The sequence below is a fragment of the Coregonus lavaretus genome (assembly GCF_964263955.1).
Source record: "Coregonus lavaretus genome assembly, chromosome: 5".
NCBI lineage: Eukaryota > Metazoa > Chordata > Actinopteri > Salmoniformes > Salmonidae > Coregonus > Coregonus lavaretus.
In genome coordinates, this window is record NC_139992.1 from 9,950,381 (window position 1) to 9,975,525 (window position 25,145).

A 25,145-nucleotide genomic window follows, 5' to 3' on the forward strand; every position below is an offset into this window, starting at 1 on the left:
TACCCCAATCCTCTTACAACCTCCTCTCCTCCCCACTCGGCATCACAGTGACTCTTGCTCGCTTGTTTTGATACTTCCCCTCCCTATTATGGTAAATGTTGTTTTTATTCATGCCCCATCCTCGTTTGATGTGTTCGTCCTGGTAGGAAGCAGAGAGCACGAAATAAACGTTTGAAATGTAGATGTAAAAATAACAACTTTTCTCAGGCGAAAGGGGCTGGATTTATGCTCCCAGGGAACTTTGTGGGGGGGTTGTTGACAAACGCAGGCATGCTGGCAAGCAGGCAGGCACACAGACTTACACACTCACACTCACACTCACACTCACACTCACACACACTCACACTCACACTCACACACACTCACACACACTCTCACACACTCTCACACACTCTCACACACTCTCACACACTGTCTCACACACACACACACACACACACACACACACACACACTCACACTCACACTCACACTCACACACACAGACAAACAATCCTTTCTATCACAGTGTGATTTGGTCTCTTTGGTTACGCCACTCAGCCGAGGCGGAAAATTACAACTGTGATCCGTATTAATCCAGAGAACCATGAAATGTAATTGATGTGAAGTAAATATGAGGGTGTCGGAGTAAATAAGTTGTGATGTTGGAACTGTCATATTCAGCAGAGCGGTTTGTTTTCTTGTTTAAAGCAAAAAAATGCAAATGTATTTTCTTATGTATGATTCTAACATTAAAGTTGTTCTCTGAAAATGTTCCCTTCCTTACGTTCAATGGTTTTACACCCGCAAACACAGTAATATGTGTTTTGCAGGTGACTGGTACTAGCAGAGTGAAGTAAAAACAGCCAACAAGTGCTCAGCATATGTGGGAACTCCTTCAAGACTGTTGGAAAAGCATTCCAGGTGAAACTGGTTGAGAGAATGCCAAGAGTGTGCAAAGCTGTCATCAAGGCAAAGGGTGGCTACTTTGAAGAATCTCAAAGATCAAATATATTTTGATTTGTTTAACACTTTTTTGGTTACTAAATGATTCCATATGTGTTATTTAATAGTTTTGATGTCTTCACTATTATCCTACAATGTAGAAAATAGTAAAAATAAAGAAAAACCCTTGAATGAGTAGGTGTGTCAAAACGTTTGACTGGTACTGTATATATATACACTGCTCAAAAAATTAAAGGGAACACTTAAACAACACATCCTAGATCTGAATGAATTAAATAATATTATTAAATACTTTTTTCTTTACATAGTTGAATGTACTGACAACAAAATCACACAAAAATTATCAATGGAAATCAAATTTATCAACCCATGGAGGTCTGGATTTGGAGTCACCCTCAAAATTAAAGTGGAAAACCACACTACAGGCTGATCCAACTTTGATGTAATGTCCTTAAAACAAGTCAAAATGAGGCTCAGTAGTGTGTGTGGCCTCCACGTGCCTGTATGACCTCCCTACAACGCCTGGGCATGCTCCTGATGAGGTGGTGGATGGTCTCCTGAGGGATCTCCTCCCAGACCTGGACTAAAGCATCCGCCAACTCCTGGACGGTCTGTGGTGCAACGTGGCGTTAGTGGATGGAGCGAGACATGATGTCCCAGATGTGCTCAATTGGATTCAGGTCTGGGGAATGGGCAGGCCAGTCCATAGCATCAATGCCTTCCTCTTGCAGGAACTGCTGACACACTCCAGCCACATTAGGTCTAGCATTGTCTTGCATTAGGAGGAACCCAGGGCCAACCGCACCAGCATATGGTCTCACAAGGGGTCTGAGGATCTCATCTCGGTACCTAATGGCAGTCAGGCTACCTCTGGCGAGCACATGGAGGGCTGTGCGGCCCCCCAAAGAAATGCCACCCCACACCATGACTGACCCACCGCCAAACCGGTCATGCTGGAGGATGTTGCAGGCAGCAGAACGTTCTCCACGGCGTCTCCAGACTCTGTCACGTCTGTCACATGTGCTCAGTGTGAACCTGCTTTCATCTGTGAAGAGCACAGGGCGCCAGTGGCGAATTTGCCAATCTTGGTGTTCTCTGGCAAATGCCAAACGTCCTGCACGGTGTTGGGCTGTAAGCACAACCCCCACCTGTGGACATCGGGCCCTCATACCACCCTCATGGAGTCTGTTTCTGACAGTTTGAGCAGACACATGCACATTTGTGGCCTGCTGGAGGTCATTTTGCAGGGCTCTGGCAGTGCTCCTCCTGCTCCTCCTTGCACAAAGGCGGAGGTAGCGGTCCTGCTGCTGGGTTGTTGCCCTCCTACGGCCTCCTCCACGTCTCCTGATGTACTGGCCTGTCTCCTGGTAGCGCCTCCATGCTCTGGACACTACGCTGACAGACACAGCAAACCTTCTTGCCACAGCTCGCATTGATGTGCCATCCTGGATGAGCTGCACTACCTGAGCCACTTGTGTGGATTGTAGACTCCGTCTCATGCTATCACTAGAGTGAAAGCACCGCCAGCATTCAAAAGTGACCAAAACATCAGCCAGGAAGCATAGGAACTGAGAAGTGGTCTTTGGTCATCACCTGCAGAACCACTTCTTTATTGGGGGTGTCTTGCTAATTGCCTATAATTTCCACCTGTTGTCTATTCCATTTGCACAACAGCATGTGACATTTATTGTCAATCAGTGTTGCTTCCTAAGTGGACAGTTTGATTTCACAGAACTGTGATTGACTTGGAGTTACATTGTGTTGTTTAAGTGTTCCCTTTATTGTTTTGAGCAGTGTATATACACATTTGTTGTTCTAAGACTAAAAGTAATCAACTGAAGTGAAAACGTTCCGCTCTAATCTAATATACAGCTGCGGAAAAAATTAAGAGACCACTGCAAGATTTCTCTGTTTTTTCTATTTATAGGTATGTGTTTGGGTAAAAATAATTGTTTTGTTTTATTCTATAATCTACTGACAACATTTCTCCCAAATTCCAAATAAAACAGTTATTTGCAGAAAATGACAAAATAACAAAACAGATGCAGTGTTGTCAGACCTCGAATAATGCAAAGAAAATAAGTTCATGTTCATTTTTAAACAACACAATAGTAATGTTTTAACTTACGAAGAGTTCAGAAATCAATATTTGGTGGAATAACCTTGATTTTCAATCACAGCTTTCATATGTCTTTGCATGCTCTCCACCAGTCTTTCACATTGATGTTGGATGACTTTATGCCACTCCTGGCGCAAAAATTCAAACAGCTCGGCTTTGTTTGATGGCTTGTGACCATCCATCTTCCTCTTGATCACATTCCAGAAGTTTTCAATGGGGTTCAGGTCTGGAGATTGGGCTGGCCATCACAGGGTCTTGATCTGGTGGTCCTCCATCCACACCTTGATTGACCTGGCTGTGTGGGATGGCACATTGTCCTGCTGGAAAAACCAATCCTCAGAGTTGGGGAACAATGTCAGAGCAAAAGGAAGAAAGGTTTCTTCCAGGACAACCTTGTACGTGGCTTGATTCATGCGTCCTTCACAAAGACAAATCTGCCCGATTCCAGCCTTGCTGAAGCACCCCCAGATCATCACCGATCCTCCACCAAATTTCACAGTGGGTGCGAGACACTGTGGCTTGTAGGCCTCTCCAGGTCTCCGTCTAACCATTAGACGACCAGGTGTTGGGCAAAGTTTAAAATTGGACTCATCAGAGAAGATGACCTTACTCCAGTCCTCTACGGTCCAATCCTTATGGTCTTTTGCAAACCTCAACAACTCATTTTTTGTCTAACCAGCCTGTTCCTGAGCTATTAGAGCTGTTATTAGTGAACATAAAAATGCAACAACATAGTTATAAAAATAGGTGTCACGAATTCCGCCGAGACTGCTCCTCCTCCTTTTTCGGGCAGGCTTCGGCGTTCGTCGTCCCCAAAGTACTAGCTGCTACCGTTTGATGTTCTCTATGTTTGTTTGGTTTTGTCTGTTTGGTGCACCTGTGTCTTATCACTTATTGATTATGTCACCTATAAGTTGGTTTTGTTTGTAGTTGTGTGTTGTTGTCTGCCTGTCCGTTGGGGTTTTGGATTTTGCTCTGGGGTATTTAAGTGTATTGACGCACTGTTTGCGCATCGCTTATATTTCGTGTTTTACGCACTGTTTGCGTATCGCTCGCCTCCGTTGTTTGAGGCCCGTTCTTTTGTATTGTAATTATTCTGACTAGTAAAGTCTGTTGGACTAAGCTTCTGTGTCCTGCGCCTTACTTCAACACCACATCCACTTCAAACACTGACAATAGGAATAATACAAATAACAGTAATTGAATAGAAAACAAGTAATTAAGTAATTTCGTTATGTTAGGGCCCTGGTGTGCTCTATTTAAATACGTGTTTAGAACATTTTGAGGAAGCTGCTGTTCTTTTCATCATGTCCAATTCCAGGTGTTCCAGCTCTGTTCGTGTCAGCATGGGCAGTTGTCCGGGCAACGCTAGCAGACGGAAGGTGAGTGAGACACTAGTCCACATTCAATAAGCAGATGCTTTTTGTAGAAATATCTAATAGCTAACGAACCCACAACCCTGGTGTTGCAAGCGCCATGCTCTACCAACTGAGCTACAGGTTAACACTACATTAAGCAATCATTATTCATGGACAACTCCCTCCATGGTAAACTCTCTCCATTTGGGACACACTCCTGTGCAAATCACACACTTCTTAAAGCTCAGTGCAGAAAAACCACTATATGCAAACACTGAATACCGACCTCTATCGCCTGCACATTCAAATTATGGCTAGCTATCATACCTAAATGTGGCAGATCCTTGGAGGGAAAAATAGACTATTTCAGACTCTCTTTCCTCCAATGGGTTCTTATCTAATGTGTGACCAAAAACCTCCCAAATCATGTTAACAGAATGTCCATCCAGAATCTCCCTCGGTTCCCAGGATGAAACCTTCTTTTTGGATGGGTATTCTATTTTCAGAGCTGCTCGCTCTGCGAATCATGAAGTAACACCCCTAAACGGATTAAGTGTGCTCAAATAGAGGGAAAACAAATCTTGCTCAAATACTGACTGAATAAACAAAACAAATTCTCACAATGAATGGGTAGTCAGGCATAGCCTTTGCTATTGGACCTGATGGAACTCAGTGGATGTTTCTTTAGCTGCCCTGTCGGTCACTGTAATGAATAGGGAGAGTATCTCTTTAGCTGCCCTGTCGGTCACTGTAATGAATAGGGAGAGAGTATCTCTTTAGCTGCCCTGTCGGTCACTGTAATGAATAGGGAGAGAGTATCTCTTTAGCTGCCCTGTCGGTCACTGTAATGAATAGGGAGAGAGTATCTCTTTAGCTGCCCTGTCGATCACTGTAATGAATAGGGAGAGAGTATCTCTTTTGCTGCCCTGTCGGTCACTGTAATGAATAGGGAGAGAGTATCTCTTTAGCTGCCCTGTCGGTCACTGTAATGAATAGGGAGAGTATCTCTTTAGCTGCCCTGTCTGTCACTGTAATGAATAGGGAGAGAGTATCTCTTTAGCTGCCCTGTCGGTCACTGTAATGAATAGGGAGAGTATCTCTTTAGCTGCCCTGTCGGTCACTGTAATGAATAGGGAGAGAGTATCTCTTTAGCTGCCCTGTCGGTCACTGTAATGAATAGGGAGAGTATCTCTTTAGCTGCCCTGTCGGTCACTGTAATGAATAGGGAGAGAGTATCTCTTTAGCTGCCCTGTCGATCACTGTAATGAATAGGGAGAGAGTATCTCTTTTGCTGCCCTGTCGGTCACTGTAATGAATAGGGAGAGAGTATCTCTTTAGCTGCCCTGTCGGTCACTGTAATGAATAGGGAGAGTATCTCTTTAGCTGCCCTGTCTGTCACTGTAATGAATAGGGAGAGAGTATCTCTTTAGCTGCCCTGTCGGTCACTGTAATGAATAGGGAGAGTATCTCTTTAGCTGCCCTGTCGGTCACTGTAATGAATAGGGAGAGAGTATCTCTTTAGCTGCCCTGTCGGTCACTGTAATGAATAGGGAGAGTATCTCTTTAGCTGCCCTGTCGGTCACTGTAATGAATAGGGAGAGAGTATCTCTTTAGCTGCCCTGTCGGTCACTGTAATGAATAGGGAGAGAGTATCTCTTTAGCTGCCCTGTCGATCACTGTAATGAATAGGGAGAGAGTATCTCTTTAGCTGCCCTGTCGGTCACTGTAATGAATAGGGAGAGAGTATCTCTTTAGCTGCCCTGTCGGTCACTGTAATGAATAGGGAGAGTATCTCTTTAGCTGCCCTGTCTGTCACTGTAATGAATAGGGAGAGTATCTCTTTAGCTGCCCTGTCGGTCACTGTAATGAATAGGGAGAGAGTATCTCTTTAGCTGCCCTGTCGATCACTGTAATGAATAGGGAGAGAGTATCTCTTTTGCTGCCCTGTCGGTCACTGTAATGAATAGGGAGAGAGTATCTCTTTAGCTGCCCTGTCGGTCACTGTAATGAATAGGGAGAGTATCTCTTTAGCTGCCCTGTCTGTCACTGTAATGAATAGGGAGAGAGTATCTCTTTAGCTGCCCTGTCGGTCACTGTAATGAATAGGGAGAGTATCTCTTTAGCTGCCTTGTCGGTCACTGTAATGAATAGGGAGAGAGTATCTCTTTAGCTGCCCTGTCGGTCACTGTAATGAATAGGGAGAGTATCTCTTTAGCTGCCCTGTCGGTCACTGTAATGAATAGGGAGAGAGTATCTCTTTAGCTGCCCTGTCGGTCACTGTAATGAATAGGGAGAGAGTATCTCTTTAGCTGCCCTGTCGATCACTGTAATGAATAGGGAGAGAGTATCTCTTTTGCTGCCCTGTCGGTCACTGTAATGAATAGGGAGAGAGTATCTCTTTAGCTGCCCTGTCGGTCACTGTAATGAATAGGGAGAGTATCTCTTTAGCTGCCCTGTCTGTCACTGTAATGAATAGGGAGAGAGTATCTCTTTAGCTGCCCTGTCGGTCACTGTAATGAATAGGGAGAGTATCTCTTTAGCTGCCCTGTCGGTCACTGTAATGAATAGGGAGAGAGTATCTCTTTAGCTGCCCTGTCGGTCACTGTAATGAATAGGGAGAGTATCTCTTTAGCTGCCCTGTCGGTCACTGTAATGAATAGGGAGAGAGTATCTCTTTAGCTGCCCTGTCGGTCACTGTAATGAATAGGGAGAGTATCTCTTTAGCTGCCCTGTCGGTCACTGTAATGAATAGGGAGAGTATCTCTTTAGCTGCCCTGTCGGTCACTGTAATGAATAGGGAGAGAGTATCTCTTTAGCTGCCCTGTCGGTCACTGTAATGAATAGGGAGAGAGTATCTCTTTAGCTGCCCTGTCGGTCACTGTAATGAATAGGGAGAGAGTATCTCTTTAGCTGCCCTGTCGGTCACTGTAATGAATAGGGAGAGAGTATCTCTTTAGCTGCCCTGTCGGTCACTGTAATGAATAGGGAGAGTATCTCTTTAGCTGCCCTGTCGGTCACTGTAATGAATAGGGAGAGAGTATCTCTTTAGCTGCCCTGTCGGTCACTGTAATGAATAGGGAGAGAGTATCTCTTTAGCTGCCCTGTCGGTCACTGTAATGAATAGGGAGAGAGTATCTCTTTAGCTGCCCTGTCGGTCACTGTAATGAATAGGGAGAGAGTATCTCTTTAGCTGCCCTGTCGGTCACTGTAATGAATAGGGAGAGAGTATCTCTTTAGCTGCCCTGTCGGTCACTGTAATATATAGGGAGAGTATCTCTTTAGCTGCCCTGTCGGTCACTGTAATGAATAGGGAGAGAGTATCTCTTTAGCTGCCCTGTCGGTCACTGTAATGAATAGGGAGAGAGTATCTCTTTAGCTGCCCTGTCGGTCACTGTAATGAATAGGGAGAGAGTATCTCTTTAGCTGCCCTGTCGGTCACTGTAATGAATAGGGAGAGAGTATCTCTTTAGCTGCCCTGTCGGTCACTGTAATGAATAGGGAGAGAGTCTCTTTAGCTGCCCTGTCGGTCACTAATGAATAGAGAGAGTCTCTAAATGGAATTCATTATCCTGCCCAAGGAAGGATCGACTTCTCCTTTCTCTCTCTTTCTCACTCACTGCATTTCCCTCTCTTCACCTCTTTCGCTCTCTCCGTCCCTCCACTTCTCTTTCCATGTCTTTGTTTTTATATATCACCCCTTCTTCACACCCTCCAACTTTATTCCTTCTTGTTTGTCTTTCTTCAATCGTCTATTTTTTTCTTCTTCTTCTTTTCTCCACATGATTCTAGGTGCTGGGAGTTAAGTGCTGGGAACATTAAGTGGATATACCAGGTCCCCATTCTGACAGCCATCGGGGTAAGGCAGAGAAATGCTTTGCTTGCTGCCTGCAGTCTGTCTGTGTCTCAGAGTTGGTGCAGCTTAATGATGTCACGCTGCATCAAGAGAAAAATAGATCAAGTTTTCCCATCAACTGTTCTCTGTTTCATAACACAGCTGAACACCTCTGTGGCAGGGACACAGACAGATGCTCTCTAGCTCTTTCTCACTCTCTCACTCGTGTGTGTGAATGTGCACGTGCATGCATGTGTCTGTGTATGTGTGTGTATGTTTTTGCGTGCATGTCCTTATCTCATCAATTATTTACCAGTCAACACCCACAATCGAATGTCTAATACTATCATTACCGGAAAAATACCAACAACATTTTCACTAATATGTAAATCCAGACAAAGTGATAAGCAGCATCTAATGAAAGACAGGGACAAGAAAAGTTCAGAAGTCTTCTAATGGCCTTGGTTACCATGTTACCATGGCGAACACCAGAGGCCAGAGAGCGGGAGATGCAATAGAAGCATGGAAAGTGTGCGACATAATATTAGGAAGGTGTTCCTAATGTTTTGTACACTCTGTGGATTACGATTAGTTACTGAAGGCATGTGCATACATAATGCTTGGTTACTGAAGGCATGTGCATACATAATGCTTGGTTACTGAAGGCATGTGCATACATAATGCTTGGTTACTGAAGGCATGTGCATACATAATGCTTTTTTTTTTTTTTTTTTTTTTTTTTTATTTCACCTTTATTTAACCAGGTAAACCAGTTGAGAACAAGTTCTCATTTACAACTGCGACCTGGCCAAGATAAAGCAAAGCAGTGCGATAAAAACAACAACACAGAGTTACATATGGGGTAAAACAAAACAAAGTCAAAAATACAACAGAAATACATATATATACAGTGTGTGCAAATGTAGCAAGTTATGGAGGTAAGGCAATAAATAGGCTATAGTGCAAAATAATTACAATTAGTATTAACACTGGAATGATAGATGTGCAAGAGATGATGTGCAAATAGAGATACTGGGGTACAAATGAGCAAAATAAATAACAATATAGGGATGAGGTAGTTGGGCGGGCTAATTTCAGATGGGCTGTGTACAGGTGCAGTGATCGGTAAGGTGCTCTGACAACTGATGCTTAAAGTTAGTGAGGGAGATAAGTGTCTCCAGCTTCAGAGATTTTTGCAATTTGTTCCAGTCATTGGCAGCAGAGAACTGGAAGGAATTGCGGCCAAAGGAGGTGTTGGCTTTGGGGATGACCAGTGAGATATACCTGCTGGAGCGCAGACTACGGGTGGGTGTTGCTATGGTGACCAATGAGCTAAGATAAGGCGGGGATTTGCCTAGCAGTGATTTATAGATGGCCTGGAGCCAGTGGGTTTGGCGACGAATATGTAGTGAGGACCAGCCAACAAGAGCGTACAGGTCACAGTGGTGGGTATTATATGGGGCTTTGGTGACAAAATGGATGGCACTGTGATAGACTACATCCATGCTTGGTTACTGAAGGCATGTGCATACATAATGCTTGGTTACTGAAGGCATGTGCATACATAATGCTTGGTTACTGAAGGCATGTGCATACATAATGCTTGGTTACTGAAGGCATGTGCATACATAATGCTTGGTTACTGAAGGCATGTGCATACATAATGCTTGGTTACTGAAGGCATGTGCATACATAATGCTTGGTTACTGAAGGCATGTGCATACATAATGCTTGGTTACTGAAGGCATGTGCATACATAATGCTTGGTTACTGAAGGCATGTGCATACATAATGCTTGGTTACTGAAGGCATGTGCATATCATGATGATTAGTAAGTGTTGTCTTTTCATTTGATTCACGGATCCATTCAAACCTACATGGACCCCTTATTACTCTGTTATTTCTACCATATGCTATTACAACTACTGTATAAACAAGTCCTTGGGAGAAAATATTGACACCCAAACTAAATCTATCCACTGCCTCATTATCTAGTTCAGATGACCTACTTATTTTTGTCAGTGATGTGATTTAAGCATTGACGTGGACTCAGAACATTCATTTTTCGTTGTTTCTGTATGAATAATTGTTATATTGAGAGTTCATTTTTTAAATCTAAAACCAGTCAAAATAAAACTGAAAAAACAATTTGGGAAAATACAAAAGATAATTATGGGGCCTGTCATGCCAAATACTGTTTATTAACCATTATATTACTAGGTACAGTATATTGACAGAAAACACATCTCTTCTATACCAAGGATCCGGGGAAGAGTTGCAGGGTAGAGGAGAATAATGTGCCTATTTGAAAGCTATAAAAAAAGAATAGCTGGCGATATGTTTCATAAAAATAAAAATAAAGTAGCTTTCATGCTGGAAAAGGTTGCTCTAGATCTTATGGTGACCCGTTTTAGCATTCATCATTTTATGAAACGGCTCAGCGTGTGGGTTTTTGGGAGCTTTAAAGATTAGACACACAGACCTACCTGCTGGGACCCATCGCCAAGCAAAGTGTTCAGAAGCTGAAGGGAGAGAGACAGTATGACAGTCTGCTTCTTGTTGTTGATTGGGTTCTCTTGCATGACTGAAATCAGATCATCTTTTACTAGTGGAAAATTGCACGGCGGGCAAAAATATTTTTAATGGAGATTAAATATTCAACTCTGCCCCCAGCTGCCTCTGTGTGTTAACTCTGGAAATGTGAGCGATAGCAACTGGTATGGAGGCACACTTATCTTGGGTTGTCCACCAATTCGGCGCCTTTTGAGAAGTGTAACTTGTTTCACCTAATTTTAACATTCTGTCATAAAGAGCACATGTTCAACTTCATAAACACATTTCCCATCTCGAGGTTAAGTAAATAATACTATAGTAAGTGCCTATTAAGTGCAGGGTTGACCGTAACAGGGTTGACCGTAACAGGGTTGACCGTAACAGGGTTGATCATAACATGGTTGATGATTTCATCTTAAATCAGTCATAAATCCCCTTGTGACAGGGGGAATGGAAGCTTGTTGTGTGGAACAGGGTGCGCAATTGAATACAAGCTTCACAAAAAAAATGACAATTGTTAAAACATTTCTAGCCTGTTGATCTGTAACAGGGTTGACGTGTTACGCTCAACTCGCTGTTGGCTGGCCTCCCTGCCTGTGCCATTAAACCCCTACAACTCATCCAGAATGCCGCAGCCCGTCTGGTGTTCAACCTTCCCAAGTTCTCTCACGTCACCCCCCTCCTCCGCACACTCCACTGGCTTCCAGTTGAAGCTCGCATCCGTTACAAGACCATGGTGCTTGCCTATGGAGCAGTGAGGGGAACGGCACCTCCGTACCTTCGGGCTCTGATCAGTCCCTACACCCAAACGAGGGCATTGCGTTCATCCACCTCTGGCCTGCTGGCTCCCCTTCCTCTGCGGAAGCATAGTTCCCGCTCAGCCCAGTCAAAACTGTTCGCTGCTCTGGCACCCCAATGGTGGAACAAGCTCCCTCACGACGCCAGGACAGCGGAGTCACTCACCACCTTCCGGAGACATTTGAAACCCCACCTCTTTAAATAATACCTGGGATAGGATAAAGTAATCCTTCTACCCCCCCCCCCCCAAAAAAGAAAAAAAAAAAAAAGTGTAAAGTGGTTATCCCACTGGCTATAGGGTGAATGCACCAATTTGTAAGTCGCTCTGGATAAGAGCGTCTGCTAAATGACGTAAATGTGCCCTTGAGCAAGGCACTTAACCCTAATTGCTCCTGTAAGTCGCTCTGGATAAGAGCGTCTGCTAAATGACTAAAATGTAAATGTAAAAATTTTTCCAGCACAAAACACCAACAAATGGCCAAAAAGAGTCGAGCCAGCTCACCTGCTTTTACACTATGATTTGACTATTAGATGTTCAATGTTTCCTTAACATTTAAAAAGGAATAGGTTCACCATATTAATACGAGAGTTCAGTTCACATAACAGGGTTTACCTTAAAATGAGGGACAGACGTAAATTAATCACTAATCACATTAAATAAATAATAATATTCAAAAATTACTTTGTGAAAGCAACAAAATAACTAGGGCTTTACAGTGATGGTGAACCTTTGGAGACATTTTGGGGTTAAGTGGGTTAAAATCTTCCTAGAAGTCACAGAGGGTGCACAGAGGGTCAAAATGCAGGATTTTTACACTTCTGCAAGTCTTTATTCATATATAAAAAAAATCTGATTAATTGAATTCTCCATGTGGTCTATATTAAAATTCTGTGCGTCAATCTAAGTAACATAATAAAAAAAATCCCCATCAAAATCAATCAGTTTAAGCTAGAGATATCATTTTTTTGCATGGGCTGCGTCTCAATCCAGCACCTCCGCCTGTCGGCCTTCCGCATCAGCAGTGGAAGGTGGCCAAGCTACAGCGGTGTTTGTCAGACCAGGAGACATCCGGAAAATCGATCTTCTCACACAAACGCCTGTAGTATTGAACGATTTGACCACTCTATGGACAGATGACTCTCATGAACACGATGGTGTTCTCCGTTTTGATCTACGACCCCCACAAGCCCCGCTGGACTTGTCTGAAGTCGGTAATGCTGATGTGCCAACTTCTGTCTGTAGCATCCAAACTGTTTGGGCTACAAACGGGCTCAACCCGGTCGTAGAGCATTTCGTATTATTCTGTACGTAAATTCGAGACACTACATTTAGGATGATATGTTACGTTTCGTATGGTATGTATTAATTTGTGGATATCCATCACCCATTTCGTATGATAAGTTATGAATTATAATTCATATTATAATGTTATGAATTTGTAAAACGTGCAATATGTTACGAATTTGCGATATGTACAATATGTTACGAATTTGCTAAACGTATGATATGTTACGAATGTTAGCTAGCTAGCTAACGTTAGCTAGGCTAGGGGTTAGGGTTAGGAGTTAGGGTTAAGGTTAAGGTTAGGGGAAGGGTTAGCTAAAAGGGTTAAGGTTAGAGCTAGGGTTAGGGGAAGGGTTATCTAAAATGCTAAGTAGTTGCAAAGTATCTAAAAAGTAGTAAGTAGTTGAAAAGTTGCTAATTGTCTAAAATGCTATAGTTGTCCATGATGAGATTCGAACTCCCAACCACCCTACTTTCGGTTTTGCCTTAAATAACCATCTGTCTTAACCATATCAAATGTTACATATCATACTATTTTGAGTGTCCCGGATTTATACAGTATGTACTATGTTACTTCTAGTCTATGAGACCAGGCTGAACTAATATGACCCTGTGGAAAGGGAAGACTCTCACGAACACAATGGTGTTCTCCATTTTGCTCTACTACCCCCACAAGTGGCATGACCCTCACAAGTGTCACAGGACTCGTCCGAAGGTAACCCACACAAATGAATGGAAGTATGGAGGTAGTTTTGTGCCATTAAAAATAAGGAGTTAAATATGTGTCCAAAAAACAACAATATTTCCTGATCTTTCTATGTCTCCTAGATATAGGACACACACTTAAAAACCTTATTCCTTATGATTTTCTGTTATTCAATGCGTTTCAATGGGCTACAGTAGTAAAGGCCAAAGTCTTTTTCATTATTTACCTAAAGCGGTCCTAAAATTCAAAATCAAATAGCTAAATGATCCATGGCATGAGTGACTATCTTAAAACAATTCCATATGTTCGCTTAGTCAAGAAGCTTTCCTCTCCTCAGCTCTGTTCCTTTTGGGTCAGAGACTGGAGGGAATGTGTATAATTACACTGATTTGGGTCTGAGACTGGAAGAAAATTGGAGGGAATGTGTAGAATAACACTGATTTGAAATGGAGGAGTATGATGAAGTTATTGGGATCTGAGGAGGATCTAAATCTATAAGTTAGGTGGGATGAATAAGATATGAAGGTTGAGTCCCAAATGGCACCCTATTCCCTTTTAAATAGGGTGTCATTTGGGATGCAACCGGAAACTCTGGCTAGAAGGTTGGAAGGAACTCTGAGGTTGAGACTGGTAATAAGATCATATCTGTTTTGAGAGACGTCTGGGTCTGAAGGCTTTCCATCCAACCCTGCAGCTAGGCTAATCAGCAGATTTACGCTAATTTAATTATGGTCCAGAGAGAAGACTTAGTTGAATATTTAGTTACATTTTTTGATTATTTGAATGAAAGTCAGTTACCTCAGGACTGTCTAGCTCTCCAGTATGGGATTTGGAAAACCTTGTTCTAGAATCTGAAGACTGACATGGTTTGTGAGAATGGGCTGTCAAATACTTATCATAGAGCTTATCATAGAGTTTTCTTGTCAGATGTCATAAGTCACATATTTACTCATGAATGGGATGTCTTTCAGTAATAATGTTGAGATGATGAAATTAAATGCCTTCCATAGCATTCTGTTCGCACTGCAATGCATGGCACAATAACCAATCACTCTGAGATGAGACTGTATTTATATTGTTGTGGTTTTAATGTATTCTGTATTCATATTGTCGTGGTTTTAATGTTTTCTGTATTCATATTGTTGTGGTTGTAATGTATTCTGTATTTATATTGTCGTGGTTTTAATGTATTCTGTATTTATATTGTCGTGGTTTTAATGTATTCTGTATTCATATTGTTGTGGTTTTAATGTATTCTGTATTCATTGTCGTGGTTTTAATGTATTCTGTATTCATTGTCATGGTTTTCCTCATACAAAGTGACAGGTTGTTTAATGGATGTTGAGTTCCATTAGGAGCCCCATTCTAAGAGCCCTCTCTCAGAACGAAAGCCTGAATACATAAACTCCATTTGCATTTTTCCAATTAATTAATTATAATCGTGGCAAAAGGCATTCAACTGATTGCCACACGTCTCAAAATTAATACTTTTCTTCATGCCATTCTCACCAGTCGCTGAGGTGTTCCTCAGAGAGAAATGCTCTTTCATCATAAACGGAACAATGACCTGATTCTTTATGAGTCAGGCAAAATTATGAGTTTGGAATCGAATGCCGTGTCACCACTCGGAACCCTCCTTGAACCCCATTTCAAAGCCTGTAGTCTCTTATTATATTAGATCTGGAGTTCTATAACTCATACTCGTACTTGTACTGAATTGCTTGATGCATTGATATAACATGATAGATAGAGCCTGTGTTTTCACATGTCCAACCACTGTATGGTCTATCATCAGGGTTGGTGAATAACTGATTACATGTAATGGATTGTGTTTTTCTTAACTGTAATCAGTTACGTTACCAGTGAAAATATTGTAATCAGAATACAGATACCTTTGAAAAACTAGATGATTACTTCTTGGATTACTTTTTAATTCAGTAAGGATGTTTGCAGAAAAATATGTTATGACACCTTTCTGTTTTCTCAATGACATTAAATTCAGCATTGAAATAAGGCGCAGGTTTAAGTTTGTTCCACCTGAGCGAGTCTGACCACAAGTCAGAGACCTCTATCATGACACAGCAAACGCATTTTATGGATCATCTTTGTCTTCTTCTAATGCCTCTTAAAGGGAAAGTTATCCAAAGGTAACTGAAAGTAATCAGATTACATTACTGAGTTTTGGTAATCCAAAAGTTGCCTTACAATTTTGGACAGGTTACTGGTTGTAATTTTGGACAGGTTACTGGTTGCAATTTGGACAGGTAACTGTAACCGATTACATTTAGAAAGTAACCTACCCAACTCTATATCATAAACTGCTCAAAAAAATTAAGGGAACACTAAAATAACACATCCTAGATCTGAATGAATTAAATAATATTATTAAATACTTTTTTCTTTACATAGTTGAATGTGCTGACAACAAAATCACACAAAAATTATCAATGGAAATCAAATTTATCAACCCATGGAGGTCTGGATTTGGAGTCACCCTCAAAATTAAAGTGGAAAACCACACTACAGGCTGATCCAACTTTGATGTAATGTCCTTAAAACAAGTCAAAATGAGGCTCAGTAGTGTGTGTGGCCTCCACGTGCCTGTATGACCTCCCTACAACGCCTGGGCATGCTCCTGATGAGGTGGTGGATGGTCTCCTGAGGGATCTCCTCCCAGACCTGGACTAAAGCATCCGCCAACTCCTGGACAGTCTGTGGTGCAACGTGGCGTTGGTGGATGGAGCGAGACATGATGTACCAGATGTGCTCAATTGGATTCAGGTCTGGGGAACGGGCGGTCCATAGCATCAATGCCTTCCTCTTGCAGGAACTGCTGACACACTCCAGCCACATGAGGTCTAGCATTGTCTTGCATTAGGAGGAACCCAGGGCCAACCGCACCAGCATATGGTCTCACAAGGGGTCTGAGGATCTCATCTCGGTACCTAATGGCAGTCAGGCTACCTCTGGCGAGCACATGGAGGGCTGTGCGGCCCCCCAAAGAAATGCCACCCCACACCATGACTGACCCACCGCCAAACCGGTCATGCTGGAGGATGTTGCAGGCAGCAGAACGTTCTCCACGGCATCTCCAGACTCTGTCACGTCTGTCACATGTGCTCAGTGTGAACCTGCTTTCATCTGTGAAGAGCACAGGGCGCCAGTGGCGAATTTGCCAATCTTGGTGTTCTCTGGCAAATGCCAAACGTCCTGCACGGTGTTGGGCTGTAAGCACAACCCCCACCTGTGGACGTCGGGCCCTCATACCACCCTCATGGAGTCTGTTTCTGACCGTTTGAGCAGACACATGCACATTTGTGGCCTGCTGGAGGTCATTTTGCAGGGCTCTGGCAGTGCTCCTCCTGCTCCTCCTTGCACAAAGGCGGAGGTAGCGGTCCTGCTGCTGGGTTGTTGCCCTCCTACGGTCTCCTCCACATCTCCTGATGTACTGGCCTGTCTCCTGGTAGCGCCTCCATGCTCTGGACACTACGCTGACAGACACAGCAAACCTTCTTGCCACAGCTCGCATTGATGTGCCATCCTGGATGAGCTGCACTACCTGAGCCACTTGTGTGGGTTGTAGACTCCGTCTCATGCTACCACTAGAGTGAAAGCACCGCCAGCATTCAAAAGTGACCAAAACATCAGCCAGGAAGCATAGGAACTGAGAAGTGGTCTGTGGTCACCACCTGCAAAAACAGTCCTTTATTGGGGGTGTCTTGTTAATTGCCTATAATTTCCACCTGTTGTCTATTTTATTTGCACAACAGCATGTGAAATTTATTGTCAATCAGTGTTGCTTCCTAAGTGGACAGTTTGATTTCACAGAAGTGTGATTGACTTGGAGTTACATTGTGTTGTTTAAGTGTTCCCTTTATTTTTTTGAGCAGTGTATATCAACATGCTTCGATGCCCCCTGACAGTCAAGCCCATTTTCTCTCTCATGGGATTGTGAAGAGATATTAAGTGCTAAGAAGATTGGCTTTTGAGATTGAGCTCAAGACCACAGGGAATTGAGAGGAGATTAGAGAAGTGAGATAATTTGTTTCATGCAGAGGACTTGTACTCTCTGCAATCAAGTGTCTAGTATCTCTGGCTCAGCTAATTATAACTTTTTCCAATTGTCTTTTCAGCTGAACTTTATCCTTTTTGTGAACATTGTGCGAGTGCTGGCGACAAAGATCAGGGAGACCAACGCAGGGAGATACGACACAAGAAAACAGTACAGGTGGGTAGGTCAATTCCACAGTGGCAAAGATGTATGTAAGGACCCACTAGTTATTTGAATCTCTATGGATCACACTGAAAGTCAACTGTAGAGGTAAGGCATTTTACCTTGATTTATTTCTGAACGCACAATTTCTTTTTACGTTGTAGAGTTGAACATTGTAGATTAAAAAGCATTCATAATTTCGGAAGATTAGAGACGAACTGTATTCACACCTGTATTCACAACTATATTCACACCTGTATTCACACCTGTATTCACAACTATATTCACAACTATATTCACACCTGTATTCACAACTATATTCACACCTGTATTCACAACTATATTCAGACTGCTCTGCCTCTTGTCTTGTGCGTTTACCTTTTGTTATTCCTTTCATGTTTCCCTTTGACAATGAATTGATGTGGGTGTAGCACATGGGTGTAGCACATGGGTGTACATTTTGTCTAAGGTGTGAAATGTCTTGCCACTAGTTTACATTTAAGTCATTTAGCAGATGCTCTAGAATTTATGTTCGGTCTGAAATCTCCTCTGTGCTTTGTTATCGTTACAAAGTGGGATGAAACACCATAAAACATACAGAAAAACACATATTAGTTATTTCCTATCTGCAATTACCCATGATGCTACCGAACAACATCCATAGTGGATGTTGAAAGCCTCTGTAATAATAGTGCTGTGTGTTGGGGAGGTCAGAGTTATGCAGGGGTTCATTCAGAGGGTGTGTCTCAAATGTCACTCTAGTATACCCTATATAGTGCAACACTTCTGACCACGGCCTTAGGGGCTCTGGTCAAAAGTAGTGCACTATAATGGGAATAGGGTGCCATTTGGGACTGAGCCAGAGTGTTTCCACCAGGGTCGACGCCCCACGTCACTCTGCTAGGCTTAATAACAGTTATACAGCGCACACACAAACACACACACACACACACACACACACACCAGCGTCTGAGTCCCCTTACAGACCAGGAGAACATTACCTTGCTGGAGACTGTCAACCCTGCTGTGGGCGTCAGTCGTGTTCACTGAGCTGTAGCATGACTGATGATGACAGATATGATGAGGGAGGCACGCTCCCATCTGAAATAAATGTGCCATTTACACACCATTTTTCCATCTGACGTCTGCCTACAGGCCTTTTAAAAATGCTTTATAATTACCAGTAGGCTTCGTTGCTTATTGGCATTTTCACTGATGGATCAGGAGATTGGTTAGATAGATAATTAATGCAGATCAGATCTGAGCGGAAGAACCATAGACCCCTTTGGCGAGGAAAGCAGAATTTTGCAAATGTGACATGACTAATGGCCATCTGTGACACGTGAAACCCTGTTTACTAAACAGGGAGTTGTTGGTGAGTGTCGATGTTGTGGCTGAATCCACTGAGATGTAAAGACTGGTGACCTTCAGCCTTTGTGTGTGTGAGAAAAACAACTACATCGGAGTCTGACTGCGCTGAATTACTGATCCCCTTCCATCCCAAATAACGACCTATTATGAGATAAAGCTTCAGCATCTCGTCTTGTCTTGCTCAAACTGTTCTTCTCCAACCCGTTGTTTGTGTCTGTACCCACAGGAAGTTGGCTAAGTCCACCCTGGTGCTGGTACTGGTGTTTGGGGTCCACTACATTGTGTTTGTGGGGATGCCTCACACCTTCCAGGGCCTTGGCTGGGAGGTCAGGATGTACTTCGAGCTCTTCTTCAACTCCTTCCAGGTAACTGGTTATTTATACTATCTTTTTGAATATTAGGTGCAGATGTAGGATCTTAATTTGAGACAGTTTGCTACAGCAGGAAAATAATCCTGCAACAACAGGAAATGTGAATTATTCTGTGATTTATAATTAAATTGACATTTTTGTGGGGGTTGATAAATTTTTCGTTAGGGTAAATCAAGTCTGAAATTTCAGAGTGGAAATTACCAACTTCAGAAGCCTTTTTAAAACTCAAATACACTACACGTTTTACGTTCTCAGCAACAAAAGAGTGATCCAATTAAGATGCTACATCAGCAGTCATTTGGGGGAGAATTTTACTTTCCAACACTGCTTGAACTTTATCCCCTAAACATAATTTCTCACCTGAGGGAAGTGAGGCTCTTTGTGACCAAGTCCCACTAACATCCATAAAAACAATGACACAAGCAATGAAATTACGATTTGCTTCATCAATCCTATCTTTATCTATCGCCACAGATCGGTGACATTATTAGCGGATTCAAAACTCTGCCATAAGCTTTGGGAGAGATGATCAATACAACTGATGGCTACTGTACTTCCTACATTATCATATTCGTCCTTGGCTCTGACTGGCCCTTGCAGTCTAGACCTGGATACAGTACCTGGGGGAAAATTAGGAAAATGACCCACATTTTGCTTCCAGAAAACAGGAGTTTCTACTAGAGATCCTTCTACTGAGCTGATAGCGCTATATGACCTTTACTCCCTGGAGAGAGGAGAGCAATCTACTAGGAATGATAACAGAGAGGCTGCTTTAGTGCACTCCAGTAGCAACACTTCAAATGACCCTGGCCCACAGGTAATGGGAAGGGCTGCTCTTAATAGGCTCTGAATCATACAATCAGTTGTAACAGTGGAAGCAATACCATATGGGGTCCCACTCTCTTTTGGAGCCTATAGTCACATATTATACTGTTCATTTCTTTTGAACAGCATCCACTATAAATGGATGGTGTTTACTATGTTCTTTAGGCCTAGCTCATAATAGTTAGTAAAATCAAGGTTAGTGCATGTAACCCACCATTACTTTTATGACTGTGTTCTATGCTGTTTTCCTGATAAGTTAACTAATGTGGCAGAATAAGCCACTATATCCTGAAAGATGTTCCCCACCCGTTGAAGCCAAATCGTTGAATTGAATGAGGGTCGTTTTTTAAAGTTTTTTTTTTAAGGACATCATTTGAATTCTACATGAGAACCCTCTCACCCCTCAAAGTTGAAGGTGTCTCTAAAAGCTGATAAAACAGTATCCAATGAAATTAAGTAGGATCCAGTTTTAAAAGAAAGCTTTAAAGTGGTATCCAATAAAAAGACATTGGGACAGGAGTTAGACCTTAAGCAAAGCTACTGCTCTGTAGAATTTGCTCTGTAGCATTCACTCTGTAGCGTTCACTCAGACTGGTGCGGTTTGACAGGGTCTGCTACAGTTCAGAGGCTGAGCCTCAGGCAGGTGGGGAGATTCCCTGCATCCTGGCACTTTCCCTTCATCTCTCTGTCTAGTCTAGTCTAGCAGAGGCCAATAAAGACAGGGAAGGTCCTTCTCCGGACCAAGGGCTAGTGACAGATCAGGTTCACTCTCAGTGAGTCATGAGAGCCTTTTGTTTAAAGCCAGTTCATCATGGTGTAATAGTATGTAGGACACCCCAGTAGTAGCTCGCCATTAAGCAATTTAATATCCTTCTACTAATATACCATTTCAGCTTCAAATCAGATTTGTATGCTTTTAAATTGAATGATTTAAGAGGATAATTATAGAGACAGCCAACTGTTGTTCAAAAGAGCTACTCTGACTAGCAGCTGGGTAGCTGCCTTATCAGAAACCTCTGGTTGAGCCTTATAAACTGCTCAGTGCATCTTAGACTCTTTGTTGTCTCTTTAATAGTTGTTCTGACAGAAAAAAACTAAGATTTTTCTTACAACAAAGTTTGACTAGCCGCGCAAAATGTATCGCTGTGTTGACTACAATAGTGGTTGTAATGTACAGAACATTCGTTTTTGTTGTCTAGTTGTCTTTCTATGGAATTACCCAGAGGATAACAGCTTTCCTCATGGATTGTGTTTCCACGTTTGTTTGAGATGCGTTTTGTAATGTGTTTGCCTCCCCTTGTCTCCAGTTAGCAAAGGGAATTCCTTCATATTCTGTCTGTTTCTGCATGTACATCATAGCTGTATTCCCCCAAGGAATTATTCTTCATATAGCACAGTGTGAAGTGGGGAAACCTTCACACAAACATTATAGCTATGTGTTTTATGTACAAAGCTTACATCTCCACTTTTTGGAGAAAAGTGAACATATGAGTCACCATCACTGAATAATATGACAGTTTGACTCAGTTGTGTCTCTTTGTTTACCAGCTGAAGGTGGTGATAAGATAAAGGATTGAGAACATCGCCATGTCTCTTCACATTTAGTGTTCTCTCCTTTCTAGGCAAGTCACATGTCTGCTTTAGCTCAGTCAAAGCCAGCCAGCACCATATATCTGCAACCTTTACAGAGCGCAACAGGGTGCTGCTGCTTGCACAAAGACAGTCAGGAGTGGAGGAAAGAGAGAAGGACAGCTATAATGGTCTGTAAGATATAGCAGAAGGGATGCCAATCAATGCATGACCTTTTCATATAGAGTAATAATGATTTGAGGAATAGAGGATGAAATAAGCATATGAATCATGTCAAAACATCACATGTGTTATGTCGAATAGAGACAGAGAATGAAGGAGAGAAGGGTACAGGGAGCGGCAGGTAGCTTAGTGGTTAAGAGCGTTGTGCCAGTAACCGAAAGGTCGCTGGTTCTAATCCCTGAGCCGACTAGGTGAAAAATCTTGCAATGTGCCCTTGAGCAAGGTACTTAACCCTAATTGCTCCTGTAAGTCGCTCTGGATAAGAGCGTCTGCTAAATGACTAAAATGTACATTATGAAAAAATGTATGCACTCACTAACTGTAAGTCGCTCTGGGTAAGAGCGTCTGCTAAATGACTAAAATGTATATGTACAGATGTAGGATCTTAATTTGAGCCAGTTTCCTACATCAGGGAAATAATCCTGCAGCAAAAGGAAATGTGGATTATAATTAATGACAATTTTTGTAGGGGTTGATACATTTTACGTTAGGCTAAATCAAGTCTGATATTTTAAATCAAATTGGAAATTACAAACTTTAGAAGCCTTTTTAAACCATTAATACACTACACGTTTGCATTTCCTGCCGTGCAGGAAAATTCTCTGCAACAAAAGAGTGATCAAATTAAGATCTGTACTTTTTCCCCCTGGGATATGTCACCAGATTGACAAAGGTTTCGCAATGCTATAAACCTTCCATTGCTTTAGAGTATTAATTTGAATTGCAAAGCAGCTGCAACACAGAAATAAACTCCTCTTTTCTATCATGCTGGTTCTCAACTCTTCTGTCTCTTCCAGGGCTTCTTCGTATCCATTATCTACTGCTACTGCAATGGAGAGGTGAGTGTGGATGATTCTACACTCTCTATAAATTGTCTAACTTCAACCAGAGAGGAAGAGGCTAAGCGAGAGCGCTGACTCTGCCCCCAAATCTATCTGTTCGAAAATAAAAGGAAAGAGAAAGGGAGATACCTAGTCAGTCGTACAACTGAATGCATTCAACTGAAATGTGTCTCCCTTTTTAACCCAACCCCTCTGAATCAGAAGAGGTGCGGGGGGCTGCCTTAATCCACATCATCGGCGCCTAAAGCATTTTATATGGAGGTCAATGGGAGAGTGTCGAATTTGGTCAACATAAAATTGGTTTGCTCATTTTCTACTAGAGAGTTATTTGATCAAATAGAAGTTTTGTAATGTTTAGGTTGTTACGAATGTACTGATATAAGCGGACGCATGTGGCATTCCGGCAACTTTGAGAAAAACAATGTTATATCGGAGTTGTGCCTGTACCCGTCTGCTCCCGCCTGCCCTCTGCCTTTGCGGACATTTATTCCCATTGTTAAAGCATTGAGTCCTGTATCTTGTCAGTATATAGATCATCTTTGTAGCAAGTTAGCAACTAATGTGTGTGTGACTGTGACCAATGCTAGCTACTACCACTGTGGTGGGTGTAGACAGACAGGAAGCGAAGCGAAGCGAGAAGCTTGACTCCGCCTCAAAATCTGTCAGCGCGAAAATACAGTGAGAAGCAGACCAAGTGGGGATTTTTTTTGGTATGGAGTGGCTGCGGATTCGACTTTTCTGGACCTCTCTTCCCGACAGCTAAAGGTCCCAAAGCGTCTGCTCTGCTAGTAGAGAACAGGCTACTCTGGCAAATGGTGCTCTTTTAATAAAGTTAGATCGAAGCTGAATCAATGTCTGCAAGATCACATAATGATAGTATTCTACATAACAGAACCGAACATAATATCATAGTATAACGTTACTGTAGGACAAAAAAACACTACCTAATTTCTTATGAGATTTTAGGATTATTGTGCGAATGGTCGCATTTTTCTGTCATGTGGCCAAAACAGGGTGTTTCGTAAAAGTTTAGAAGTTTCGTAATGTTCAGGTTGTTACGAATGTACTGATATACAGTGCATTCGGAAAGTAATCAGACCCCTTGACTTTATCCACATTTTGTTACATTACAGCCTATTACAGAATATTGGCGCCGGAGAAGATGGCTGCCATTTTACAGCCCTCTAACCAATTGTACGATTGTGTGTTTTTTCGCGTTATTTGTAATTTATTATGTACATAATGTTTCTGCCATAGTCTCTTATAACCAAAAAGAGCTTCTGGATATCAGGACAGCGATTACTCACCTCGTATTGGACAAAGATGTTTTCTTCAATGAGTCGGACGCGAAGGATATCCTACAGACACCCGACAAGGCCCAAATCCCCGTCATTCGCAGGAGAAAGAGACTGAGATATCGTGGACGTAGGTCGGGGTGCCTTGTAAGGATCCGTGGTCCTCTGTAGCTCAATTGGTAGAGCGCGGCGTTTGTAACGCCAGGGTAGTGGGTTCAATCCCCGGGACCACCCATATGTAAAAATGTATGCGCACGTGACTGTAAGTCGCTTTGGATAAAAGCGTCTGCTAAATGGCATATTATTATTATATTATTATTATCCGACGGCGAGTGAGTAAACTGCCTCTTCCATCAATCCTATTAGCCAATCTTCAATCATTTGAAAATAAATTAGATGACCTAAGATTACGGTTATCCTACCAACGGGACATTCAAAACTGTAATATCTTATGTTTCACCGAGTCGTGGCTGAACGACGACATGGACAATATACAGCTAGCGGGCTATACGCTACGTCGGCAGGATAGAACGGCTGACTCGACTCCGGTAAGACAAGGGGTGGCGGTCTGTGTATATTTGTAAACAACAGCTGGTGCACAAAATCAAATACTAAGGAAGTCTCTAGGTTTTGCACGCCTGAGGTAGAGTATCTTATGATAAGCTGTAGACCACACTATTTACCAAGAGAGTTTTCATTATATTTTTCATAGCTGTCTATTTACCACCACAAACCAATGCTGGCATTAAGATTGCACTGAATGAGCTGTATAAGGCCATAACTAAACAGGAAAACGCTCATCCAGAGGCAGCGCTCCTAGT

General features: G+C 42.4%; 1 protein-coding gene across 1 annotated transcript in view; it reads left to right on the forward strand.

Moving 5' to 3' along the window:
* LOC311128799 (parathyroid hormone 2 receptor-like) overlaps window positions 1-25,145 on the forward strand; it is a gene marked incomplete at both ends in the record, with an annotated part of 87,037 nt that overhangs the window by 58,845 nt on the left and 3,047 nt on the right. Inside the window, 5 exons of the mRNA XM_084161032.1 lie at window positions 4,385-4,445; window positions 8,211-8,277; window positions 17,729-17,823; window positions 19,406-19,544; window positions 22,985-23,026. Of these exons, the coding sequence (XP_084017158.1) occupies window positions 4,385-4,445; window positions 8,211-8,277; window positions 17,729-17,823; window positions 19,406-19,544; window positions 22,985-23,026 (404 nt within the window). The remainder of the gene's footprint in view (window positions 1-4,384; window positions 4,446-8,210; window positions 8,278-17,728; window positions 17,824-19,405; window positions 19,545-22,984; window positions 23,027-25,145) is intronic.